The 20747-nt window shown below is 37.8% G+C and overlaps 6 protein-coding genes across 8 annotated transcripts; 1 reads left to right on the forward strand and 5 right to left on the reverse strand.

The window, feature by feature from the left end:
* The first annotated feature begins 1206 nt into the window (after positions 1-1206).
* LOC105165985 (CO(2)-response secreted protease) lies at positions 1207-5541 on the forward strand. The gene is made up of 9 exons (XM_011085152.3): positions 1207-1403; positions 1776-2035; positions 2188-2299; positions 2410-2923; positions 3067-3173; positions 3254-3496; positions 3597-3711; positions 3817-4027; positions 4110-5541. Exons 1-9 carry the CDS (start codon positions 1234-1236, stop codon positions 4661-4663), a joined length of 2286 nt encoding a protein of 761 aa, XP_011083454.2. The 5' UTR covers positions 1207-1233; the 3' UTR covers positions 4664-5541.
* On the reverse strand, positions 5193-7194 carry LOC105165986 (SKP1-like protein 1A). Its single transcript, XM_011085153.3, has 2 exons — positions 6764-7194; positions 5193-5540 (listed from the first exon to the last, which is right to left on the reverse strand). The coding sequence occupies exons 1-2, from the start codon at positions 7100-7102 to the stop codon at positions 5367-5369; spliced, it is 513 nt and encodes a 170-aa protein (XP_011083455.1). The 5' UTR covers positions 7103-7194; the 3' UTR covers positions 5193-5366.
* A 794-nt stretch (positions 7195-7988) lies between these two features.
* Positions 7989-11190, reverse strand: LOC105165988 (protein MID1-COMPLEMENTING ACTIVITY 1). Its single transcript, XM_011085154.3, has 7 exons — positions 10459-11190; positions 9553-9932; positions 9320-9426; positions 9022-9093; positions 8826-8932; positions 8426-8513; positions 7989-8296 (listed from the first exon to the last, which is right to left on the reverse strand). Exons 1-7 carry the CDS (start codon positions 10864-10866, stop codon positions 8241-8243), a joined length of 1218 nt encoding a protein of 405 aa, XP_011083456.1. The 5' UTR covers positions 10867-11190; the 3' UTR covers positions 7989-8240.
* Positions 11191-12304: 1114 nt separating this feature from the next.
* Positions 12305-14786, reverse strand: LOC105166003 (GDSL esterase/lipase). Of its 3 annotated transcripts, none has more exons than XM_088882443.1 (3): positions 14608-14786; positions 13279-13734; positions 12305-13115 (listed from the first exon to the last, which is right to left on the reverse strand). In XM_088882443.1, the coding sequence occupies exons 1-3, from the start codon at positions 14716-14718 to the stop codon at positions 12432-12434; spliced, it is 1251 nt and encodes a 416-aa protein (XP_088738569.1). In that variant the 5' UTR covers positions 14719-14786; the 3' UTR covers positions 12305-12431. The 3 variants fall into 3 exon arrangements, with proteins under 3 accessions (XP_088738569.1, XP_088738570.1, XP_088738571.1); XM_088882444.1 differs by having other exon boundaries at positions 13279-13789; positions 14608-14765; XM_088882445.1 differs by having other exon boundaries at positions 13279-13780; positions 14608-14752.
* Positions 14787-16286: 1500 nt separating this feature from the next.
* On the reverse strand, positions 16287-17956 carry LOC110012311 (GDSL esterase/lipase EXL3). The gene is made up of 5 exons (XM_020695331.2): positions 17653-17956; positions 17437-17567; positions 17126-17359; positions 16789-17044; positions 16287-16668 (listed from the first exon to the last, which is right to left on the reverse strand). Exons 1-5 carry the CDS (start codon positions 17900-17902, stop codon positions 16484-16486), a joined length of 1056 nt encoding a protein of 351 aa, XP_020550990.1. The 5' UTR covers positions 17903-17956; the 3' UTR covers positions 16287-16483.
* A 303-nt stretch (positions 17957-18259) lies between these two features.
* LOC105166004 (GDSL esterase/lipase EXL3) lies at positions 18260-20030 on the reverse strand. Its single transcript, XM_020695518.2, has 5 exons — positions 19621-20030; positions 19402-19532; positions 19063-19296; positions 18697-18952; positions 18260-18587 (listed from the first exon to the last, which is right to left on the reverse strand). Exons 1-5 carry the CDS (start codon positions 19865-19867, stop codon positions 18403-18405), a joined length of 1053 nt encoding a protein of 350 aa, XP_020551177.1. The 5' UTR covers positions 19868-20030; the 3' UTR covers positions 18260-18402.
* Between the last annotated feature and the right edge of the window lie 717 nt (positions 20031-20747).

A 20747-nucleotide genomic window follows, 5' to 3' on the forward strand; every position in this document is an offset into this window, starting at 1 on the left:
CATGATTCTCAGGAACTGAATGGAAATTCTTGAAGATTTCATATGATTATAGGAATCGTCGTGCTTTCTACAGGAACATTATCTGAATTAGTGGTTCCTGCTAGAATGCTTGACCTGTGTTAGTCTAAGTGTAAAACACTCTTCTCCTTTCTATTGGCTGCTTATAATATTGGCATAATCAATCCCACTAAGCATGAGGAGGAGGAGCCAAATCTTGGTATATCGGAATTAGATATTCAAGAATGCGTTTTTATAGAATTAAGGATCACTATCTTGAGAAGCCCCTCTGATCCTATCAGACCAGCAATACAAAAATGGTGGAGTGAGGCCGGTGGCGCACTAGCTAGGTTGCTCTGATATGCAGAAAATGCTAAGTGGTTAACTTCTTCATCTTATTGCAAAAAGAAATAGTTGTTTCCTCAATTGTGGAATCCTTTCAAATGTCACTATGACTGAAAATGCCAATACAGAATTGCAGTCGATCTATGCCCATTTCTTTAAAGTAGAGTTGTGTCATCTGTGTTACACTTTTGGTGTAATATAATAGGCATTTAGGATGTCTAAGGAGTTGCACCTTTGAACATTTAAAATACAACAAATTTGCACGTGTAATACGAATGTGTATCCCTCGTACTCACGTACATATACGTAATACAAAACAATCTGTATATCCCATTTACTCGCTCTGTATTCTAACACTTTGTCAGGTGAGTCTAAAACATCCCTGTAAGAAGTGTGATTTTCATTTAAAGTCATGGCTCAAATGGCATCCTAATATTTTGCTACTCTTAAGAGTCGAAAAGCATAAAGAGGGTCCCGTCTAACTCCAAATAAAAGAGATAAAGAAAAGCCCAGTAACTGTAGATAAAAATGAAGTTCCTACTTCTTTCTTAACCAAAAGATTTGTGTACAATTGTGCATTAAATAGAGTGACGTTTTTCTACCAAAGAATTGAAAAATGCTGAAAAGTTTATACCAATCTCCACCATTTCACCACCATGACTGACAGCACCATTTCTGGAGTGGATCTAACGCACTTTGTGTGGACATTGGAAACACTAGAGTGATTGAACAAATATAAGCCCAGTGGGAATACGCATGAATCCATTAGCTTAGGACTAGACCGCCAACGTTTCATTGCCTACTGTCTGACCAAACCTACCATTTCTGACTGGTGATGAAACGCTATATAAAGGAGCTTCAAATGTGTGGATTCAGCAGAACTAGGGAATCATGAGAGGTCTTTACCTTTGTTTCACTCTCAATCTTCTGCTCATCTTGTTTCTAGGACAAAGTAATGCTACTCAAAAAAGAGTTTATATTGTGTACATGGGAGCCTTGGTTTCGCCAAATGGTACCCCAAGAACTGATCATACTCAGCTTCTGAGCTCCTTGATGAAAAGGTTTTGACCTTTATTATCCTGTTCTTTGTCAATCCCTGTAAACAAGCACACACTCGCCAGTTTCTGAAATCTCCTACTTCACGTACAGTATTTGCTTCTTGCTTCACCGTGTAAGCGACATGGACGTTGAGGCTTACAATAATGTTTCTTCATTAGTTTAGACGATATTTTGCAGTGGGGTTCATGTGGCATAGTTATTCATCCAAATTGGAGCTTTAAAGAGGAAAACTTAAGACTTTTGTGGCATATCATACCGCAATAAAATTTCTTGTGTTAAATGTTTCTTAGGAGTATGCTAACTGCTAAGTTTATGAATTCTTGAATAGTGGGCTTTTCGCAACTAGCTAACTTCACTTAAATGTTGAATCTCAGGAACAAGAATTCTGTGGTACAGAACTACAACAAAGGTTTTTCGGGCTTCGCTGCTCGTTTATCAGAGGAAGAAGCAAAATCAATAGCTCAAAGACCTGGAGTAGTGTCTGTCTTTCCTGATCCAGTTTTACAGCTTCACACTACTCGTTCTTGGGATTTCTTGAAGTATCAAACCGCTGTGAAAATTGATTCTACTCCAACCTCTCCATTCGACTCTTCTTCGGCAGGAGCAGACACTATTATTGGCATCTTAGATACAGGTGAAATCCTGTGGCTGTAGCAATCCAATGGTTAAATAGCAATCTTCTGAAAGAAAAATTCAGATAGCTGCAGCATGCTGCCAAATATCTCTCAATTCTCTCACTTTTTTTAATGGCCTGGCTCATGGTTGTAAATTTGAAACATTACTCAGGAATTTGGCCTGAAGCTGAGAGCTTCATTGATGATGATATGAATCCAATCCCATCACATTGGAAGGGAAAATGCATGGAGGGCCAAAATTTCACTTCCTCCAACTGCAACAGGTAAAGAATCTGCACATACAGATTACACTGTTCTAATGTTTTTCCATTGGAAAGTAACCTCAGAATATGGTAGAAACTTTGAAATTCTTCTATCAAAATATCTGTGATAGGAAAGTGATTGGAGCAAGGTATTACGATGATCCTGATTCCGGGACAGAATTGGGCACGCCCAGAGACGAAAGTGGCCACGGCACGCATGTTGCATCCACAGCAGCTGGGAGGCCGGTTTCCGGGGCATCATACTATGGCCTAGCTAAAGGGACAGCAGAAGGGGGCTCACCCGGTTCAAGAATCGCCATGTATCGTGTTTGTACCCCTGGTGGGGGATGCCTCGGATCAGCTATTCTCAAAGCATTTGACGATGCAATTGCTGATGGCGTCGATGTGTTATCACTATCATTAGGTTCATCGCCAGGAGAGCCGGATTTTTCCACCGATCCCATTGCTATTGGCGCGTTTCATGCTGTGGAAAAGGGCATCATTGTGGCATGCTCTGCCGGAAACAGTGGCCCTTCTCCTTTAACAGTTGTGAATGTTGCCCCTTGGATCCTAACCGTAGCTGCCACAACTATTGATCGCGATTTTCAGGCTGACATCGTGTTAGGCGGAAACAAGGTGATTAAGGTAATAAACAGACTCCGAGAAATCGGTAACTAGAAAAGAACCACGACATTAAACATGAATCAAGAATCAAGACGAAGACTATCTTTGAGATGCTCCATATGATTCATTTTCTGATGAGCAAGTATTTCAATATGGCATCTCAGGGTGGAGGCATAAACTTTTCTGGTCTCAACAAATCTGCAGTTTATCCATTAATAGACGGAACCTCAGCAAAGTCCTCCTCCAATCAGCATGATGACACTGATGCAAGGTACAACATCCCGATCGACATTCCTATGGTTATTCTTAATTCCTTACCAAGTGATACCAGAATACATGGCATCTTTTCAGAAATTGCATCCCAGGTTCATTAGATGACAGCAAAGTAAAGGGAAAGATTGTACTATGTGAAAACAAGGATGAAGACTATGGATCGAAATATAAGTATGATACGTTGAAGAGCCAAGGCGCGGTTGGGATGATACTGGTCGACAATGATGAGAGGCAAGTACCATCAAAATACGGAACATTTCCGATTGCTGCTGTCACTGAAGCGGATGGAGCTCAAATACTATCTTATATCAAGTCAAACAGGTAAATCGATTGCCTCGATCAGCAAAACAAAAGGCATAAACTCCGAATATTACTCTTCACAACGCAAAATTAGCTAATTGCATTATCTGATGTTGCATAGCAATCCAATGGCCACAATTCTACCAACAGTTATGATACCAAATTACAAGCCAGCTCCCGTTGTTGGCTACTTCTCTTCAAGAGGCCCTACATTTGGCATTAAAAACCTTCTCAAGGTAGAGAGTTTAGTCTTAACACACTTCTGTATGCATAAACATTGAAGTCGTGGGTATGCATCTTGACTGGAAAAACTAATATTTGTCATTCGTTTTGTTCTGTAGCCTGATATTGCAGCACCAGGAGTAGCTATTCTTGCAGCATGGCCCTCAAACGATAAACGAGAGGCTCTGCCTGAGAAGGAACCACCGGTTTTCGACATACTCTCAGGTACATCCATGGCCTGCCCACATGTTTCCGGGCTAGCAGCAATGGTAAAGTCTCAGCATCCCACTTGGAGTCCCTCTGCCACAAGATCAGCCATAATGACAACAGGTTGGATTGGATATAATCTTGACTAGAAACTTCCATTGTTCACAAATATAACCAACAAAATATTTTCTTTGTCCTTTTGCAGCAATCCAGATGAACAATTTACATGCCCCAATCACAACAAACACTGGATCACGAGCCACCGCTTATGATATTGGAGCAGGGGAAATAAGCCTGTCAGGCCCATTGCAGCCCGGACTGGTCTATGAGACAGAAACCATCGACTATATTCAGTTCCTCTGCAACATCGGCTACGACACAAGCAAAATTAAGAGCATAGCACCCGATGTTCCTAACAACTTTTCTTGCTCAAGCAACTCGAATTCTGATGCAATCTCCAACATGAACTATCCTTCAATAGCCATTTCCAACTTGAAAGATAACGAAAGCAAGACAGTGAACAGAACGGTGACTAACGTTGGTGAAGAAGATTTAACCTACACTGCCGTAGTCGAGGCTCCTGCTAGCATGCATGTTGAAGTGGTTCCGAATAAACTACAATTCACAAAGAATGTCAAGAAGCTAAGCTTTCAAGTGACATTTACACTTAGTACTAGTTCTGTGGAAGACTTGTTTGGCTCAATTACGTGGTCTAATGAGAAGTATAAGGTCCGGAGTCCATTTGTTGTAAGTGCTTAACAAAGTAAGCGGATAATAGAAATATCAAAACGCAGTTGCTTGACATGTTCATGTTACCAGGAAAGCTTCTACCAGAAAATATGTCAGCTAATACAACATATAACATTATGGTCAATTTTTTATAAACAAAATGAATGAATTAAAGGATAAATTTAAATTTTAAAAAATTAATATGGTCTTTTATAACAAGTATAGATTGAAAATCCTAGCATAAGAAACCGGATGCAATCTGTACACATGGAACTTTCTCCACGTGTCCTATGATCATCGAACAACTTTTCCTATTCAAACCTCCCATTATTATTTTCGCTACTATGCACACCACAATGTTAAATTGAAATAATATGAGACACGTAGCCAAGGCCTGACAATTAATTATGGAGCTGGTGTTTGTTCCATATCCACCAGCCAAAAATTAGTTGGCAATTATTTCTCATCACAGGGATATCTCATCCATCCACATTCAGGCCGATTGAGACTTTCAACAAGTCAGCAAACAGAAAACAATGGAGCCTACGAGGCACATTAATTTAGTACGGCATAAATGTCACATTAAAATGATAATCCTCCCAAAAATTGCGAGAAAAACCAGTGTATTGGACGTAATCTTCATATTACATGTAATAGAAAGATCCACAGAATTATCTGTTTGACAACAAGAACATTAAACTCACAACTACAGATAATTCATTTTGCAATTGTTCTATTCAAAAGCCCACTGGTTCTCTCGTCGGACTTCCTCTTCCTCTTCAGGTGTGAAGTCATTCTTGATATTGAATGTTTTCCTTATCTCCTCTGGAGTTTTTCCCTTAATCATGTCAGCAACAGTCTGGCAAGTCAGATCCAGAAGTGTCTTGATATTCAGGTAGTTAGCAGCCTGGAAATGAGAAAATGAAGGCCATAGCTGAAGTCAGTAGCAAATAAGAGAGAAAACTTCCAATCTGTTATGTGATTTGGCCATAATAACCAAATGTCTAGCCATATCCTAGATCTTTGCTTGAAATGAAGACAATTCTAAATATTTTCACTCCAATCAGGAAGTAGAGATTTAAATGAATCAGACGGGGGATAACCCAACTTAATCTGCATGCATATGCATGACTTATGTAGGGAGTCAATGTCATTATTTATCAACAGAACAAATTCTATTGAACTATAGTGCATCTTCCATTTCCAATTTCATTTATCATATTGTGTATGCTATTCATATAATTCAATGTCCCGTAAAATCATTGGCAGCTAAGTGGGAGGAAATAACTACTTATTCATGATTTGGTGTCACAGAAATATGTTGCCAAGAATCGCTTCAACTGAAATTCACCCAAGTACATAGGCTTATTTTATGAAAGCATAATGCCTGTGACAACAACTTTAGAGATTCTGAAAGTCTGTTTCGAATATATTACCAAACAACCATGCAGTACAATATCTTTGTTCTGCTTAAAGGCAACCAATACAATGGGTTAGCTTGACTGAGTAAGCATATGACTGATAGACATCACCAAAGGTAAACACTCTTAACTAATTCAAACTTCCAAATTTAGAAAGGGAAACACAGTTGATAACCACAAGTCCACAACCAAAGATTTAAAGAAAAATGAAAAGAGGAACGCAATAAAAGCAGCAGAGCAAGTAAAAACAGATAGCCACCATATCGATTACAATTGAGCAACATTCCAAGTGCTTAGTAATCATCCCAAAATTAGAAGCTGTATCATGTGGGAAAACTCAAATCAAAACCAGTAACAGCAAGAAAGCAGCAGTTTTGCCCAAGTCATCAGATAAAATAAACAACCTAGCTGATAAAAATCTAGACATGTCCCTTTACACAGAATCACGCCATCTTCAGCGACAACAAAAATATAAAGTAATAACACTGATAAACAAAGGTGCAAATAGAATAAAACCAGCCAAATGCTTATATTAATGAAGCTAACAGTTAAGGGAGTTACAAATAAAGCAAACAACACAAAAATAAACTCTAACCATCAGCATCTGATAAAAACCCTAAGACACATTTCGCGACCAAATCAAGGAGAAAAAATAACACCAAAACCTACAATCAATCAGGAATAACTACACTCATTTTCTAAATCATACCAAAATAAGATCGAAGAGCGTGGCCTGATCAACTTTGACAAAATCGGCGTCGAAAGCCTTGAGGTCGTCATCAGTAGCGGCGGTGGATGCGAGCTTATCGTCAGCCTTGGAGGCGGCAGCTGCAGCGTCAACGTGGCGCTTGCAGTACTCGATGACTTTAGAGAGGATTTTTCCGGTGACGTTGGGGAGAGGGATAACGTTGTCGGCACAATCGTCCTCGATCATGTGCTTGATCGTCTGGGACTCGACAGCCACCGCCTCATCCACCTCGAACACCTCACCATCGGAGCTTCGCAAGGTTATCTTCCTGCTCGAGTTCTCCGCCGCGGAAGTCGACATGATGTCGATTTGGAGGAGCGAATTTGTGTTAGGGAGGCGTTAAGAGAGAGAAATTGGGAATACCTCAGAGATTTTACGAAAAAGAGGTGAGTATTTTTTTCATTTTATTTTGGGTGCCCATATCGCCAGACCAAATTTATTTGCGCCACGGCCTAACTGCATTGTTTGACAATTTTACCCCTCACACCATTTTCGCAAATATACAGAAAATAATTGAATATATTAATAAAAAATAAAACAGAATAATTAAAACTTATTAACAATCCAAATCATTCCTATAAAAATAAAATTCTTACCCAATTAGGTTTTGTCAAATCAAATCAATCACTTATTTTTTTTGAACTGTACACTAATTAAATAAATGTATTATACTTATTATATACCATTGGTATCTGCATTAGAATATTCCAATTTGAATACAAAAATTTTCTTTTAAATGAATAATTAATTTAATTTATCATGTACCATTATAAATGACCTCGTCCTTAACTCTTTATTTGCAAATTTAATATTATATTTTTAAAAATAATGAATTTTGTAAATGTTATGAATCCCTGAAAAACTAGACATCAATTTATATAGAAACATTTCCAGATTAAAAATATATTTGATCTTTTAATCTTTTCTATAAATAATATACATAATTCTTAATAGATTAAATGCAATTTACTCTCTGTGAGCAAAATCCTTATTAAAAAAATTCCTAGTATTTGAAAAATAATGCAAAAAATCCTGTGAGCAAGAAGGTACTGTACATCATTTTTCAAATATAAGGGGTTTTTTACTAAGTTTTCGATTTTTTTATCATGTAAATTGTATTTGACCCTATTTTTAATTATTCTCTTTTATTTTATGGCAGAATTTTAGAAATCAAAGTAGAGTGAAATACAAAGAAAAATAGAACTATATATTATCACAAAATTTCACACACTCACAGTTTTTGTTTATGAAAAAAGCCAAGAACACATCAAATGGATGACAATCTCTTAATATAAGAGTTACAGAGTAGCTATATCACTGTACACAGTCTTGCCTGAAACTTCTTTCAGCATGTCAAGATTATAAGTTCATCTAAAGATATCTGAACATGTTAGTCTGCACAATCACACAAGCATCAGCTTTAGCTGAAACCTTCTCTTCAGTGCTCCATTTCTTGGTACGGCGGAGGCCTGGTGATCCAGCTCTTCTGTGGACCTGTCGATACAAATTGTGGAGACGATGTTATGATTTGTGTGAGATGACCATCAAGAATCATGATTCTTGTTGGTGTGATAAGAGATAAGTATGCTGTTTATTGAGGCGGTTAGGGTAATAGGAAAATACCACCACGTATTTCCACTTCCCTCCATTCTTGGACGAGCGCACAGCAACAACACATAAAATGCGACAAGAAGTCGTCAAACCAACCGCCCTGCACGATATCAGAATCAGTGCAGCTGTTGAAATGATTGTGTGCTAGAATGCAAGTTCTGAGGCTTAACAACCCATGATTTAGCTGAATATTTCGTGCATTGTAATAATCAGAGCTCATGCGAACAAAGGAGTTGGAAATGTTCATGACAGATTTTACACTTTCCCATTAAGTTTGGGTACTAAACTAACCATATAGCCGTTATTTGAAGACGACTTGCTAAACTACTTCAATCGTTTAGTGTCCTCAAAGTTCCCTTCTTGATGTAATTCTCACATAGAGAACTTAGGAAGAAATATAAGACATAGTTACCCTGATGTTCAGAGTCCTTCGGAGCTTTCTTCTGACACAACATGTATAGCAGCAGCATGCCATTATCAGGGAATAGGCCATTATTTCGTTACAAGCCTCTGCTGGAGCTGTCATAATATGGAACATTAATATACTACTTCCGTTTTGAAATTACAATTATCACACTAGTCTTAATAGAAAGTTCAGATGTACTAACATATTTCCTCGCCAGTTGCTGCCGATGCTATCTTTGAAAGTGTATCACAAGGACAAAAGAAGGTCTTAATACCTGCCATTAAGACCATAAACATCCATGCTCGACTGTTAACACAAAATAGACTTTCATAATCTCCATGAAAATTGAAATGCAGAATAGATATTCCAAGTCTGAAATACGAGATATTTTATCATAATGAAAACATGCGCGGGGAGAAGAACCCCAAAATTTGTTCATCAAATTCGCAAAAGATTCACCCGGAGTATGCCTAAGATAGGAAGCTTCAAAGGAAACATACACAAGTAGGGCTCCGAACAACAGCCGAGTAGATCTGCCTGCCAGTCCTCTTGCCAAGTTGCTTCCCCTTTTGATCCCGTGTTATGAACTGAGGAAAATGTTGCTTCTCTACATGCAGAAATACAGAAGAAATCCTTTAACTATCAACTCAGAGTAAATGAATTTGAAAATCTCCAGAATAGTAGGATATATTCCTCTCACACAAGAAACAAAGAACTAATTTTTGAGATGAACCTTGAAGTCATCAAAGCGTCAACTTTACTAGGATTCTTCTCGCTGGAAAAATGTCCCTTTTCTGGCTCCAACTTCTGGGAAACTTTGCAGGGAGATTCTTTCTCCCTCGCAGAACTCGCTGCGTTTTCAGTAACCTCCAGCAAACGCTCAATCACTTCACATTCACTCACATCCATATTAGCTTGTGAATGTTGAAGCTCTACCCTAAGCTTTTCATGCTCCTTTTGTAGTGCCTTCTCAAAAGGCAAATTTGGATAAGAACAAGATATACTTTTCTTCAAGATTATAGTGTCGTTTTGAGAAATTGCAGCTTGTGCTTTTCTGTCATCTTCATCCAACGTGTACTCCCGCTGATCCCTCTCAATTTCTTCAATCCTCTCCTGGATATTTACACAAAATTGTTAAAACGGCAACATGGAACAGCATCCTGTCCCTAAGATAGTTTCTTGATGCAAACATTAACAGCAGTTTAAGTGGTGTTCAGCAAGATTTAGATACTCTTTTGCAAAGGGCAGAAATAGAACAGAGGAACCAACGCAAAAGGAAAGTTGAAAATGAAGTATATTTACGCAACCGTAGATCGCCCAAATAAACACTGAGCACACTTGGGGCAAAACCTAAGAACCCAAAAGCTGCCATCTACAACAGATCCTTTTACACTAAAAATCAAGAGCAGAATTATAGGTATTCAACTGAACGTTCCACAAAATTACAGCATCCAACATGAAGATGACTTGCTCATTTCAAGAAATGTTAAGGTCCCATTCACCATTTGATTTCAAATATGTGGAGTTTGAGAGCAATAAACAAGAAATAAACCCATCAACAGGAAACCCCCCAAACACCATCAATCGCAATCTAAATAAAATCTTTGAAAAAGAAACAGAAAAATCAAATCTTGATTACCTTGACCCTGGCATTATCAAGAAGCGCAATGAGAGGTATAATCCTCAAGTACCGATCAATCTCTTCTTGAGCCCTCCTAAACTGATAAACAATATTCCACCCCATAGCCATCAAATACAAATAGCTCCGTTCTTGGCAACTGTTGACAAGAAGATAAGCCCTCCTCAATGCATCCTCAAGCTGCTCCAGTGGCTCCCTCGTTTCCGGGTACTTCTTCATCTCCGAAATCTTGAGCTGCTCCAGCAAATTGCCTATCATCTTAACATGCTGAGCAAACTGCCTGCAGTTCTTCCTGTGCATTCTTGCAGTGTTAGCCGCCTTCACTATCAAACCTATCAACGCCACTGCGTTTAGCCCAGTTAGCTGTATGACATTTGCAACTTCCCCGAAGTGCTCCCAAGATGCCATCTTGAGACTCTTTTTCCTTCACAATAGTTGACCTAAGAGGAAAAGGCTGTTCAAGATTTCTTGAAATTGAGGAGGAAAAGGGGGAGAAAAGACTGACTAACTGCCATGGGAGATGGGAACTGTTATTTTCACTGATTTTTAGTAACAAACTAAAGCATTGACAGAAATAGACCTGTTGGTGGAAAGGGAAAGCAGCATTGATTTCTGGAATTTGGCTTTAGGAGAAAGTGGCTTTCAAAGCGTGAAGGCTTTTTTGTTTGGATTTGGTGAAATTGATCACACTACTGATATGATAATGTTTCTTGATTGTTTCTTGATTGTACGAAGTGGAATTATTTTAAGGGGACAAGATGCATAAAAGTGCTTTTCTACCTTGGATGTATTCATGTGGCCACCGAGGATTTTAACTTCAAATGCGACATTGTGTATGTATAGTATAAATTGGCCCATAATGAAACAATTGGCCACTACACTCCCACCTGGTTGCCAACCTATGCTATTAATAAAAGCAATTCTTGCAAAGTATTATTGTTGTTGGTAATGTCCTTTCCATGTAATTATTGAATTTCAGGGAAGTTATCAACTTTGTCTTGGTTGCAAAAGTGTACTAATATAATGGATATCCATTTTCATGGAGTTGGTAATGCTTTACGATAGATTCCTTGCAATGATAATTCACCTGATGAGTTTTGATTAATAGCTAGGTAATTTGAGAAACATAACCACATAGGATTAAGTGTATGTGCTGAATTTGTGTTTCATCTTGTGTTCTTCTCACATTTCAGACGTAGAACACCTGCATTATGGCTATCAGAAAGGCTGTAACATCAGAGGGGATTATCAGTCTAGGAATGTCGATCATCGGTTGAGATGGATTGCAGGTTCTGGCATTAGTCATGACACAAGAAACTGAAAGAACCCTTATACAAGAACCCGAATGCATCTGAATTTCATTTCTTCAACCATGAATAAAAGTTTCCACAAGCTAGAACAAAGTCAATGAGGATCAAAGATACCCCATCTGGGTCAGCTCCATATAATAGAGATATTATTAAATGAAACAGCAGAAGGCAAAAGAATACCACAATTCACGAGGTCATTAAGAATTTAATTACTTAGGCCACGTTACATAATCTGCTCGCAGATTCTCATTTGGATTCTCCTCTACTGCCTATGCCGATTTAGGCGAGTTTATAAAGCCAGCGCACATGGAAGTACCAAATTTACGAAGTTACTGTTGCTTTTTGCTTCCATTTTACGTACATAGACTCAATGCCAAAGGCCCTCACTTGTCTATATGATACCAAAGTTCTGTAGAGAAATTAAAAGAATTCAGATTTTGCTTCCAGAGAGCCCTTTCGTGCATGCAAGAATATTTATCTTGCCCCACAGAACAACAAATTCTGACTGCAGTCATAAGTTCAGTGAAGCATGACAATTAAACTAATACGTTAGGAGAATTTCATGTAATTAAAACTCCACAGCATACTTGGCTGCAGTAATAAGAATTTGAGTTCTGAAGAGCAAAAGAAGAGTATAGATATGGCAATCCAATGTAAAATCAATCATAGGGACCAACTGGAACGGAGCATCAGGGCTGGAAATTGGGTAGCCCCATCCTTTACATACAGAATAGCAGGCTGCAATTTAAATCTTTTGCCAATGTTCAAGTTAAAAAATGTCTCAACCTGAAAATGCTCCAAAGTTTTTGGGCCTTGTGCCAATCCTCCCAAAGTCAGACCCCATCCAAATTCGTCTTCGGGGGTGTCACACACTGTAACTGCCCATTGAAAATCTCTGGGATTCGAGTTTTTTGTCTCTATCCAACCTCCTATTTTTGTGCTCTCGTCAAGTTCGGAATTAAACATCAGAGCAATGGATCCATCCAGTATGTGTCTTTCCCTACTTGTCGAGCTATCTTCCTCAACAGATGTCTCTGAATGTCTATTACGTTTAAATATGCTAACAGGAACTGCAAATGCTCCAAGACTAGTATTTTGACTTGATGGTCTAGACTCTTTGTGTAAACCCAAAAGTGAGAGCTTTGTGCTTTGGGACAGTTGCCAGACAACTTGTCCAAAAGTGCTCAACGAACATGTAGCAGAATTAACCTGGATTTCTAGACCAGAAACAAACTGAGCCAACGAGGCAACCACATTTGATTTTCTCACCATTATGCCAATGGCACCACCATTGTGTTCATTTAGGAGTGGTGGTCCAAATTCTGAATAATCAGTAAGGGCCCTTTCCTGCAAGAGAAATTAATATCTTGCATCAAGCCCTGATCCTGCACTGAGGCTAACAGTCACAAACAGAAAGCCACTGCTCTTTAGAACTTAGAAAGCATAGACATGTTTTGGGCATCATATACAATAGTGCAAGAAATGGCAATAGTTACCAGAGAAACTTTACCTGATGAGAACTTGTCACAACTCCAACATCTCGGCATTGCGCACCCATTGGAATTGCAACTGCAGAGAACCAATTGCTAATATGTGCTGCATAAAAGACTTTTGCGAGCGAAAGGGAGCTACCAAACATATCAATTTGACCTTTTTCACTGGCCATAAACTCTGCTACAAGTGTATCTTTCTCCCGAACACCAGTTTCAAATGTGAGTCTTGCATCAATACCAGTTCTAATACCTGATCTTTGGATTGCATCGTGTTTCTGCTCATCAACACCATCCATAATGAAGAATCCCCCACGGACATCCACTTTTCCCTTTACATGAGTGCTAGCTTCCTCGAATGGACTTCCCTTGGAAGATTTATAGAACGTTAGCACTCTTTCCACCTTGTCTTGCCTATCCCTCAGTTTCATGATATCTGAAAATGCTTCTCGTTGCAAACGCTTCAAGATTTCAATCTGCCAATCATATCATTCGAATAGTTGTAAAGCCCCATCACAAAGCCTGTTCTTCCTATGAAGCAACAAATTTGTCAAGCCCAAAAGTCCCATGTAAAGAAATGAGGAATACAAACTTCATCCCCAAGGCTGATAGGAACCTCCAAGCCAGTTAACATACATACTACTCAAGAAGCAACCAAGCTTAATTCTTGAAAAGGTAAAAAATACCATTCAATTTGAAATCTCCCCCCCCCCCCCCAATTTCAATAGTGCTAGAGTTTATGAATTGATCAGAAGGGATATCAACACCAACCACGTTAAAAAAAAGGATGGTGGTTTAGGTTACCCTTCTCCTGAGAGTGTATCACTAAAAGTTTCCCAGCTCGAAAAAACTCAAACAAGTTCTTTTACATTTAAAAAATATATATATATCTTAACTTGCAAGAAAATCTACTTCAATCTGAACGCCTTGTTAACTTGGTTCTGGAATTCACAAAAAGAATTAATCAAGTTCTATAACAATCCAAATATCACCAACAGCTAATGAGCAACACGAATTCATAACACAGCCAATAAATGGTCAACCCTTCATTTCTTGATGCAAATCCGAAAGCAAATAACTTACAATCCAAGATACTCCATAATCATAACCATACACAAGAACAGAGAAGCTATTGTACTAATGCATCTCATGATGCATGAAAATATCATTATGCACTATTTCCTCTCAAACAAATCAACTCAGAGGGAAGTCTCTCACACTCATCAAACACCTCCATAAACTGAATACAAAGTACAACATTACACCGATAGTGAATCAGGAAATCATAGTAGCACTACTTATCATCTACTTCAAAAAAAAAAAAAAACACGCTGAATTAGCAGGATTACCGGAGTGCGGCGGTTGGAGTTATGGCGCCAATTGAAGAGGTCACGAGCAAAGTCCTCCGAGGATTTTGCAAACCCCTTCAGCTTGTCAACCACTGAGATCACAGGCTCCATTTCTAAAATTCAAACCCTTGCCAAATACTATCCGTGTCCTCAAGAAGAAAAAGTGTTGCTTGCAGGGCTTTATGCTTCCTAGATTTTATTGAAAGCGTGGTGCACATATAGCGAGATTGATAATCGCGTTTCCTTTCTGCTGGAAATGCTGGACATTGTTTAATACGATATCAACTAATTTAGGCATAATTACAATGTATTCCCTGGTGTTTGTTTTAATTATATATGGACCCAATGAGGTTTAAAAAATTATATCTCATATATCTAAAATTTATTTTCATCTAACAAATTTATATTAGTCAAAATTCAACAAATTTTACTGATATTAGCAAAAAAATTGAATGCAAATTAATATTTACCCCGATTGACTTATGATCAAACAAATCTTTTCTTCACACATTGAAAGATATATTTCATTTTTATAAGGGTAGTTTAATCAGAAAAAAATTATTCGATATGCAATAAATCAATCAAGGTAAATATAAATTTACATTTAATTTTTTTGCTAATATCAACAGATTCAATGAATTTTGACTAATGGAGAAATCTATTTATTAAATAAAAATAAATGTCAATGGTACTAAATATCATACCACAGAAAGTCAATAAACCCACCATCGGAAGAAGCAAATGCGTCGAGTACTCTAATTAATAAGATTGATGAAATAACAATTAACACAAAAACAGCCAATTGGAAAGCAAAGTCATGATTTTTTCTTTCGCTTTCGGATAACTCTACTGAACAACATTAATTAAATGGAGTTATCCTTAAACTCTACCTTTAATTAAGTTTTACTAACTTTTTGGGAACTAAAAGAAAAAGAAGGTTCGCAACCATCGTATTCCGATAAAAGAGAGGAATATGAGCTCCGATCTAACGACCAGTACTATTCTGACGGCAAGGAAAAATAGAGTAAGTTGGTCTATATATTGTTCCTATAGTATTTTGAACTTATAGTTAGAAGTTACTTTACAAATTATAACAACCTTCAAAATAAAAATATGTAATTATTTTACTAATTTATTATTGAACGATGTATTATAAGAATTTTCTTTTTCTTATGCTATCATCGCAATTCATCCAGTGAATTAATATTTTAAAAAATTTGACCAATCAATTGCACCAACTTGATTTTTAAATTAAAATAATTATATCAAGCAATAACGTACTTTTGACCTATCAATACACGTCCATCCATCGTCACGCCGACCTTTTACATTGCTAAAAAAAAGAAATCAATTAAGAAAAATAGAGAAAAAAACATCCAAATCAATCAATTATTTTTTTTAAACTTATATACTAATTGCATGACAAATATATTTCACCATCCATTCAGCCAAATGTGGGCAAATTCTAACTCAGATAAGATTTGCCCGAATTTAAATTAATTATATAGCAAGTGCAATACACTTATCATGTAATATATTACTTATTTTGTGATCGATTTGGTTTGGCTAAAACTTATTTAAGTAAGAATTTATTTCCAAATTTATATCATGTAATAATTTCTCTTGCAATACATATTATACCTTTGATGTAAATTTTGTTTCACCTCCAAAGAGCCAACTTTCCAAGAACGAATTCATACCATGCTGTATGAATTCATAATACTTCTATCTTCTGTAATAGAAGAACAACAAAAGACTAAGATGGAGGGTATGATCCTCTACCCCTTACAATTTATAAGTATATCTCTATATTTGAAACTGAACTAGGATGAGAGAAGGGAGTATATGAATCTGCAGGAGCATAGTAGAAACGAAATCACATGATGAAGCTGTTGATGTATTGCTCCAGGATCTGATGTACGATGAGCCTGTATGTTCTTTCTGTCGGATGAAAACTGTCCCAAAATACGTAGTCGGATACGTCCGGACACGCATACTTGCAAAGAAATGCTACTTCCACCGTCCCTGTTCCGCAGCATCCCTTATCTGCAATCTTGAATCCTGTCATGGGAACATCAGATTTCTAACTCATAATGGATGTAAGAATCTGCATATGTTGCTAAGGTCTCAGCAGGACGGACAACGTTGTCGACTCTAGAGGTTAAGGACAAGAACGCGTACCATATTTTTGCGGGTTCTGAATGAGGTCGAGAAAATAATTGTAAATATCAATGTCCACGAGCCTTGCTTCTGGGAATTGTCGGTTGATGGAGTTCAGGGCAGCCGACAGTTTCTTGTTGAATAATTGTGCGACTTGATTGTACTCATCAACGCAGTTTCTTGCAGGTCCTCCTCTCAAAGTCCTTTGTGATGGCAGACATCCTATTGGCGGCAACCTAAGAAGGCCGATTCTGCGTGCCCCCAAACGGTACAAGTCCTTACGATGTAGTAAGATGAAACATATTAGTATCTTAGTCTGATGAACAACTGTTAGTTTCTATAGTTGTTTATTGTTTACCTGCACGAAGCTGGAAGCGTAGCTGACTAGAAGATCGGTGTAAGAAGGAACATCATAGTGAGACTGTCTCAAAGGCGTACCAAAGTAAGTGTTGGTAATGTCATTGCTGCCCGCGACCAGTATAACTAGACTTTCTTGCAAGATTTTGGACGATCTTTCCTCTCCAGCAATCTTCTTGAGCTTTGTTATGTAATCTTTGAACAATGCCAACTGATCGGTTAAGGACAAGACTGACTACATTTATCAAGTTTAGCATCAATTCAAAGAATCTAATAAATCACGATAAGAAAGAAGATTTTGAAAGAAATTACCGCGAGATCAGATGTTAAAGGGTCAAATCCTGCTGCTCCAGATGCAAAGTTGACACCTGTTAGGAGATCTTGAGGTTGCAGAGACGGATCGAGATATGCAGGCAAAAGAGGTTTGATTCCCAACTCTTCAGCTGTCAAGCAATTAGACATTTATGTTGAATTTAGTTCACCACCACATGTACACAGACACAAAACTAGAGGGTGTCAGACGAATACCAATAAGGTCTGATGGAACTTTCGCGTCAGAAAACCGTCCAGTCGGCTTTCCTCCCACAAAATCCTTGCCATAAGGAGGAAAGTTGGCTTTAGCTATTGTTTTGATGTAGTTATTGTTGCCAGTATCGACTATGGAGTCTCCGAACACGATGAGTGCTGGAATCGTAATGTTATGTGGTAGATGTATCACTGCGCCAGCAATGCATAACAAGGCGAAGAAATGAAATAGTTTCAGCCACAAGAACGGCATTTTCTATTAGCAAGTTTCGGTTAGAGTTGTCTCTGCAGGTCCATATTAATAGAAGACTTGTATTATTATCATGGCATGTTCTGAATGCTGAAGATTGGCCGAAATTTATTGCGTTCCCATTGCATATTTGACTTGATTTATGATTCTTGATCCTGTGGTCCTTCCAATCATTAGTGCATGACAGCTTAGGAGGAATGAACCTAGCGAAACTTTACTCTAGGTTGTTTCTCGTTTCTCTTCTGGGGTGATAGAGACTCATATTCGAGTAATTAGGCGCCATTATAGTAGGCAAGAAACACAGTAAAACAGTGGTCAAACTTGTATTCTTTTTCCTTGTACATTCGCACTGGAACATCATCAGTAAAAAAAATTGACATTCTATAAAAAAATATCATGTTTGATCAATCTAGTATAAGAATGTGAGAACAGATTAGGATGAGTAGGATGTTAACAATTTTGGTAGCTGGAGAAACTCGTGAAGCTATCAGCAGCGCGAGGTTTCACAGACGAAGCTCTCTGATGGACTTCTTGAGGATCTGATGTACAAGAAGCCTGTATGCCTTTTCGGTAAGATGAAAACTGTCCCAGAATACGTAATCAGAAACATCCGAACATGTGTACTTGCAAAGGAATGCTACTTCTATTGTCCCTGTTCCGCAGCAGCCCTTGTCCGAAATTTTAAATCCTGTCAAGACAGGTTTCATTTGGAATCAGAAGAACTAAGCCAGACAGTGAAATAAGCAACATTGGTTTAAGTGAAAAACTAGTTTAAGTCCAAAAGTTTAGCAGAATACCGTATTTTTGTGGGCTACGGATGAGATCAAGAGGGAGATTATAAATATCTATGTATACAACTCTTGCTTCTGGATATCGAGCGTTGATAGAATCGACTTCAGCTGAAAGCTTATTGTTGAACAGTTCTGCCACTTGGTTATATATATCTATACATTTCCTTTCTGCTCCTCCCTTCAAAGTTCTTTGTGATGGCAGACATCCTAGTGGTGGTAAACCAAAAACACCGATTCTACGTGCTCCCAATTTGTACAGCTCCTGCAACGTGGTACAACAGAGTATACTATGATCTTACTCTATTGTTACTTAAATTTATCTGCTGTGCCTAATGAAGGTGAAAGAAGACAAGTTCATGAACCAGATCTTACCTGCACGAAGTTGGAAGCATAGGCGACAAGTAAATCAGTGTAAGAAGAAACATCATAGTGAGATTTTCGTAGAGGCGTGCCAAAGTAGGTATTGGTAATGTCATTACTGCCAGCAACCACTACAAATAGACCTTCTTGTAATATTGTCATTGTTTTCTCGTGTCCAGCTATCAGCTCGAGCTTTGTTGTGTAATCTTTGAACATCCTTAACTGGTCGGACAACGACAGTACTGACTGCAAAAACAAGTGGGGACATTCGGAGTTTGAGGTTGCAAGCAAAATGAACGGACATTCATGACATACGAAAAATACGATTCTTGAATCAAGAAATGCACGTACTACAAGATGGGACGTTAGAGGGTCGTAGCCTGCGCCTCCAGAAGCAAAGTTGACTCCAGTCAGGAGATCTTGAGCATGCAGAGTTGGATCAAAATACGCTGGCAGAAGATCCTTAATCCCCAACTCTTCAACTGAAAAGCGATCGTAAGTTATACAAACAAAGTCGCTTGTTCTAACATGCAACAGACATAATGAGACTAAAGAGTTGTGCAATAATACCAATGAGGTCTGACGGAACTTTTCCATCGCAAAATCTCCCTGTCGGCCTTCCTCCAATGAAGTCCTTACCGTATGGAGGGTAATTCACTTTGACTACGGTTTCGATGTAATTGTTGTTGCCAGTGTCTACTACTGAATCTCCAAACATAATGACTGCTGGGATTGTGCTGTTTTGTGGCATAGTTGTGACTGCTTCAGCAATGCATACTAGGACAGGAAAGAGTAGTTTGAAGAGCAAGAACTGCATGGCTGTTGCAACTTTCCTTACAGATCCCTTTGATGTTTCCTAAAGTTGTAACTTAGTATGTCTGAATTTGAGTGGCATTTTGGGTTTTTATTGTTTGATTTCTTGGATTCGATAGTTGAGTTCATTTATTTTGGTGATATGGGCATCTTCAGAGCATGATGAGTTGCATTTTCTTATTGATAATGGGATTTTTGTATAAATATACATAAATAAATATAAGATGTAATTTCAATTTTCCCCATTAGGATGGTGACTGGTGAGAGAGTAAGTTGCAAGATTCAACCTGAGATAATTAATAAGCCCCATGCTTGTGACATTATTTCACCAATGAATAAAGTTGGAGGTGGTTTCCTAGTTTGCAATGCTCATAATTGACCCCACATCTATATATTCTTATTAGGAAAGTTGTAACTCAAATCAGTTTTAATAAAATTGAATCAATTACATAATAAATGTAATATACTTACCATATGATTGGCTTAAGTTTAAGAAAAGTAATCAATAGTTTTATCGCACTTAATATGTGATTGTTTTGATTTGATCAGATTTGATTTGAATGAAAAATTTTCTCTTCTTATACTTTTGAAATTTTTATTTAATAAAAAAATTCAAAAATATAAGTGATTTGATATTGATTTAGGTGGGGCCCTTTAGAGCTACAACGTGGTCATCAATATTTTAGTTGAATGAATGAGAGGTCCTGATTTTAACCCAAGTTCTCTATTTCACCCAAATTGTAATTAAAAAAAGAGAAAAAAGAATAGTTATGCCAGCCTCCTATGAGGTTTTGTGTAATTATTTATAAATTTTTTGTAGTTTGATAAATGAAATCTAGTGCACTTGACGTTTGTTTTCATCTATTAAATAATAAATTGATATA

The sequence above is a fragment of the Sesamum indicum genome, linkage group LG7 (genome assembly GCF_026168435.1).
Source record: "Sesamum indicum cultivar Baizhima isolate 11 linkage group LG7, ASM2616843v1, whole genome shotgun sequence".
Classification (NCBI taxonomy): Eukaryota; Viridiplantae; Streptophyta; class Magnoliopsida; order Lamiales; family Pedaliaceae; genus Sesamum; species Sesamum indicum.

Bases quoted from the DNA above. Each gene is read 5' to 3' on its own strand.
- LOC105165985 (XM_011085152.3), top strand. From the start codon at position 1,234: ATGAGAGGTCTTTACCTTTGTTTCACTCTCAATCTTCTGCTCATCTTG. The intron at 2,036-2,187 runs GTGAAATCCTGT...AACATTACTCAG, and splicing joins TATTGGCATCTTAGATACAG to GAATTTGGCCTGAAGCTGAG. The intron at 3,174-3,253 runs GTACAACATCCC...GCATCTTTTCAG, and splicing joins CATGATGACACTGATGCAAG to AAATTGCATCCCAGGTTCAT.
- LOC105166004 (XM_020695518.2), bottom strand. From the start codon at position 19,867: ATGCAGTTCTTGCTCTTCAAACTACTCTTTCCTGTCCTAGTATGCATT. The intron at 19,297-19,401 runs GTACGTGCATTT...TTGTTTTTGCAG, and splicing joins CTCTAACGTCCCATCTTGTA to TCAGTACTGTCGTTGTCCGA. The intron at 18,953-19,062 runs GTAAGATCTGGT...ACCACGTTGCAG, and splicing joins ATGCTTCCAACTTCGTGCAG to GAGCTGTACAAATTGGGAGC.
- LOC110012311 (XM_020695331.2), bottom strand. From the start codon at position 17,902: ATGCCGTTCTTGTGGCTGAAACTATTTCATTTCTTCGCCTTGTTATGC. The intron at 17,360-17,436 runs GTAATTTCTTTC...TGATAAATGTAG, and splicing joins CTTTAACATCTGATCTCGCG to TCAGTCTTGTCCTTAACCGA. The intron at 16,669-16,788 runs GTACGCGTTCTT...TTCCCATGACAG, and splicing joins TCAGAACCCGCAAAAATATG to GATTCAAGATTGCAGATAAG.
- LOC105166003 (XM_088882443.1), bottom strand. From the start codon at position 14,718: ATGGAGCCTGTGATCTCAGTGGTTGACAAGCTGAAGGGGTTTGCAAAA. The intron at 13,735-14,607 runs GTAATCCTGCTA...TATGATTGGCAG, and splicing joins ACTCCAACCGCCGCACTCCG to ATTGAAATCTTGAAGCGTTT. The intron at 13,116-13,278 runs GTAAAGTTTCTC...TTTCTCTTGCAG, and splicing joins TTGTGACAAGTTCTCATCAG to GAAAGGGCCCTTACTGATTA.
- LOC105165986 (XM_011085153.3), bottom strand. From the start codon at position 7,102: ATGTCGACTTCCGCGGCGGAGAACTCGAGCAGGAAGATAACCTTGCGA. The intron at 5,541-6,763 runs GTATGATTTAGA...TCTCATTTCCAG, and splicing joins CGCTCTTCGATCTTATTTTG to GCTGCTAACTACCTGAATAT.
- LOC105165988 (XM_011085154.3), bottom strand. From the start codon at position 10,866: ATGGCATCTTGGGAGCACTTCGGGGAAGTTGCAAATGTCATACAGCTA. The intron at 9,933-10,458 runs GTAATCAAGATT...GTAAATATCCAG, and splicing joins TTGATAATGCCAGGGTCAAG to GAGAGGATTGAAGAAATTGA. The intron at 8,514-8,825 runs GTAACTATGTCT...GATATCGTGCAG, and splicing joins GAAGGACTCTGAACATCAGG to GGCGGTTGGTTTGACGACTT.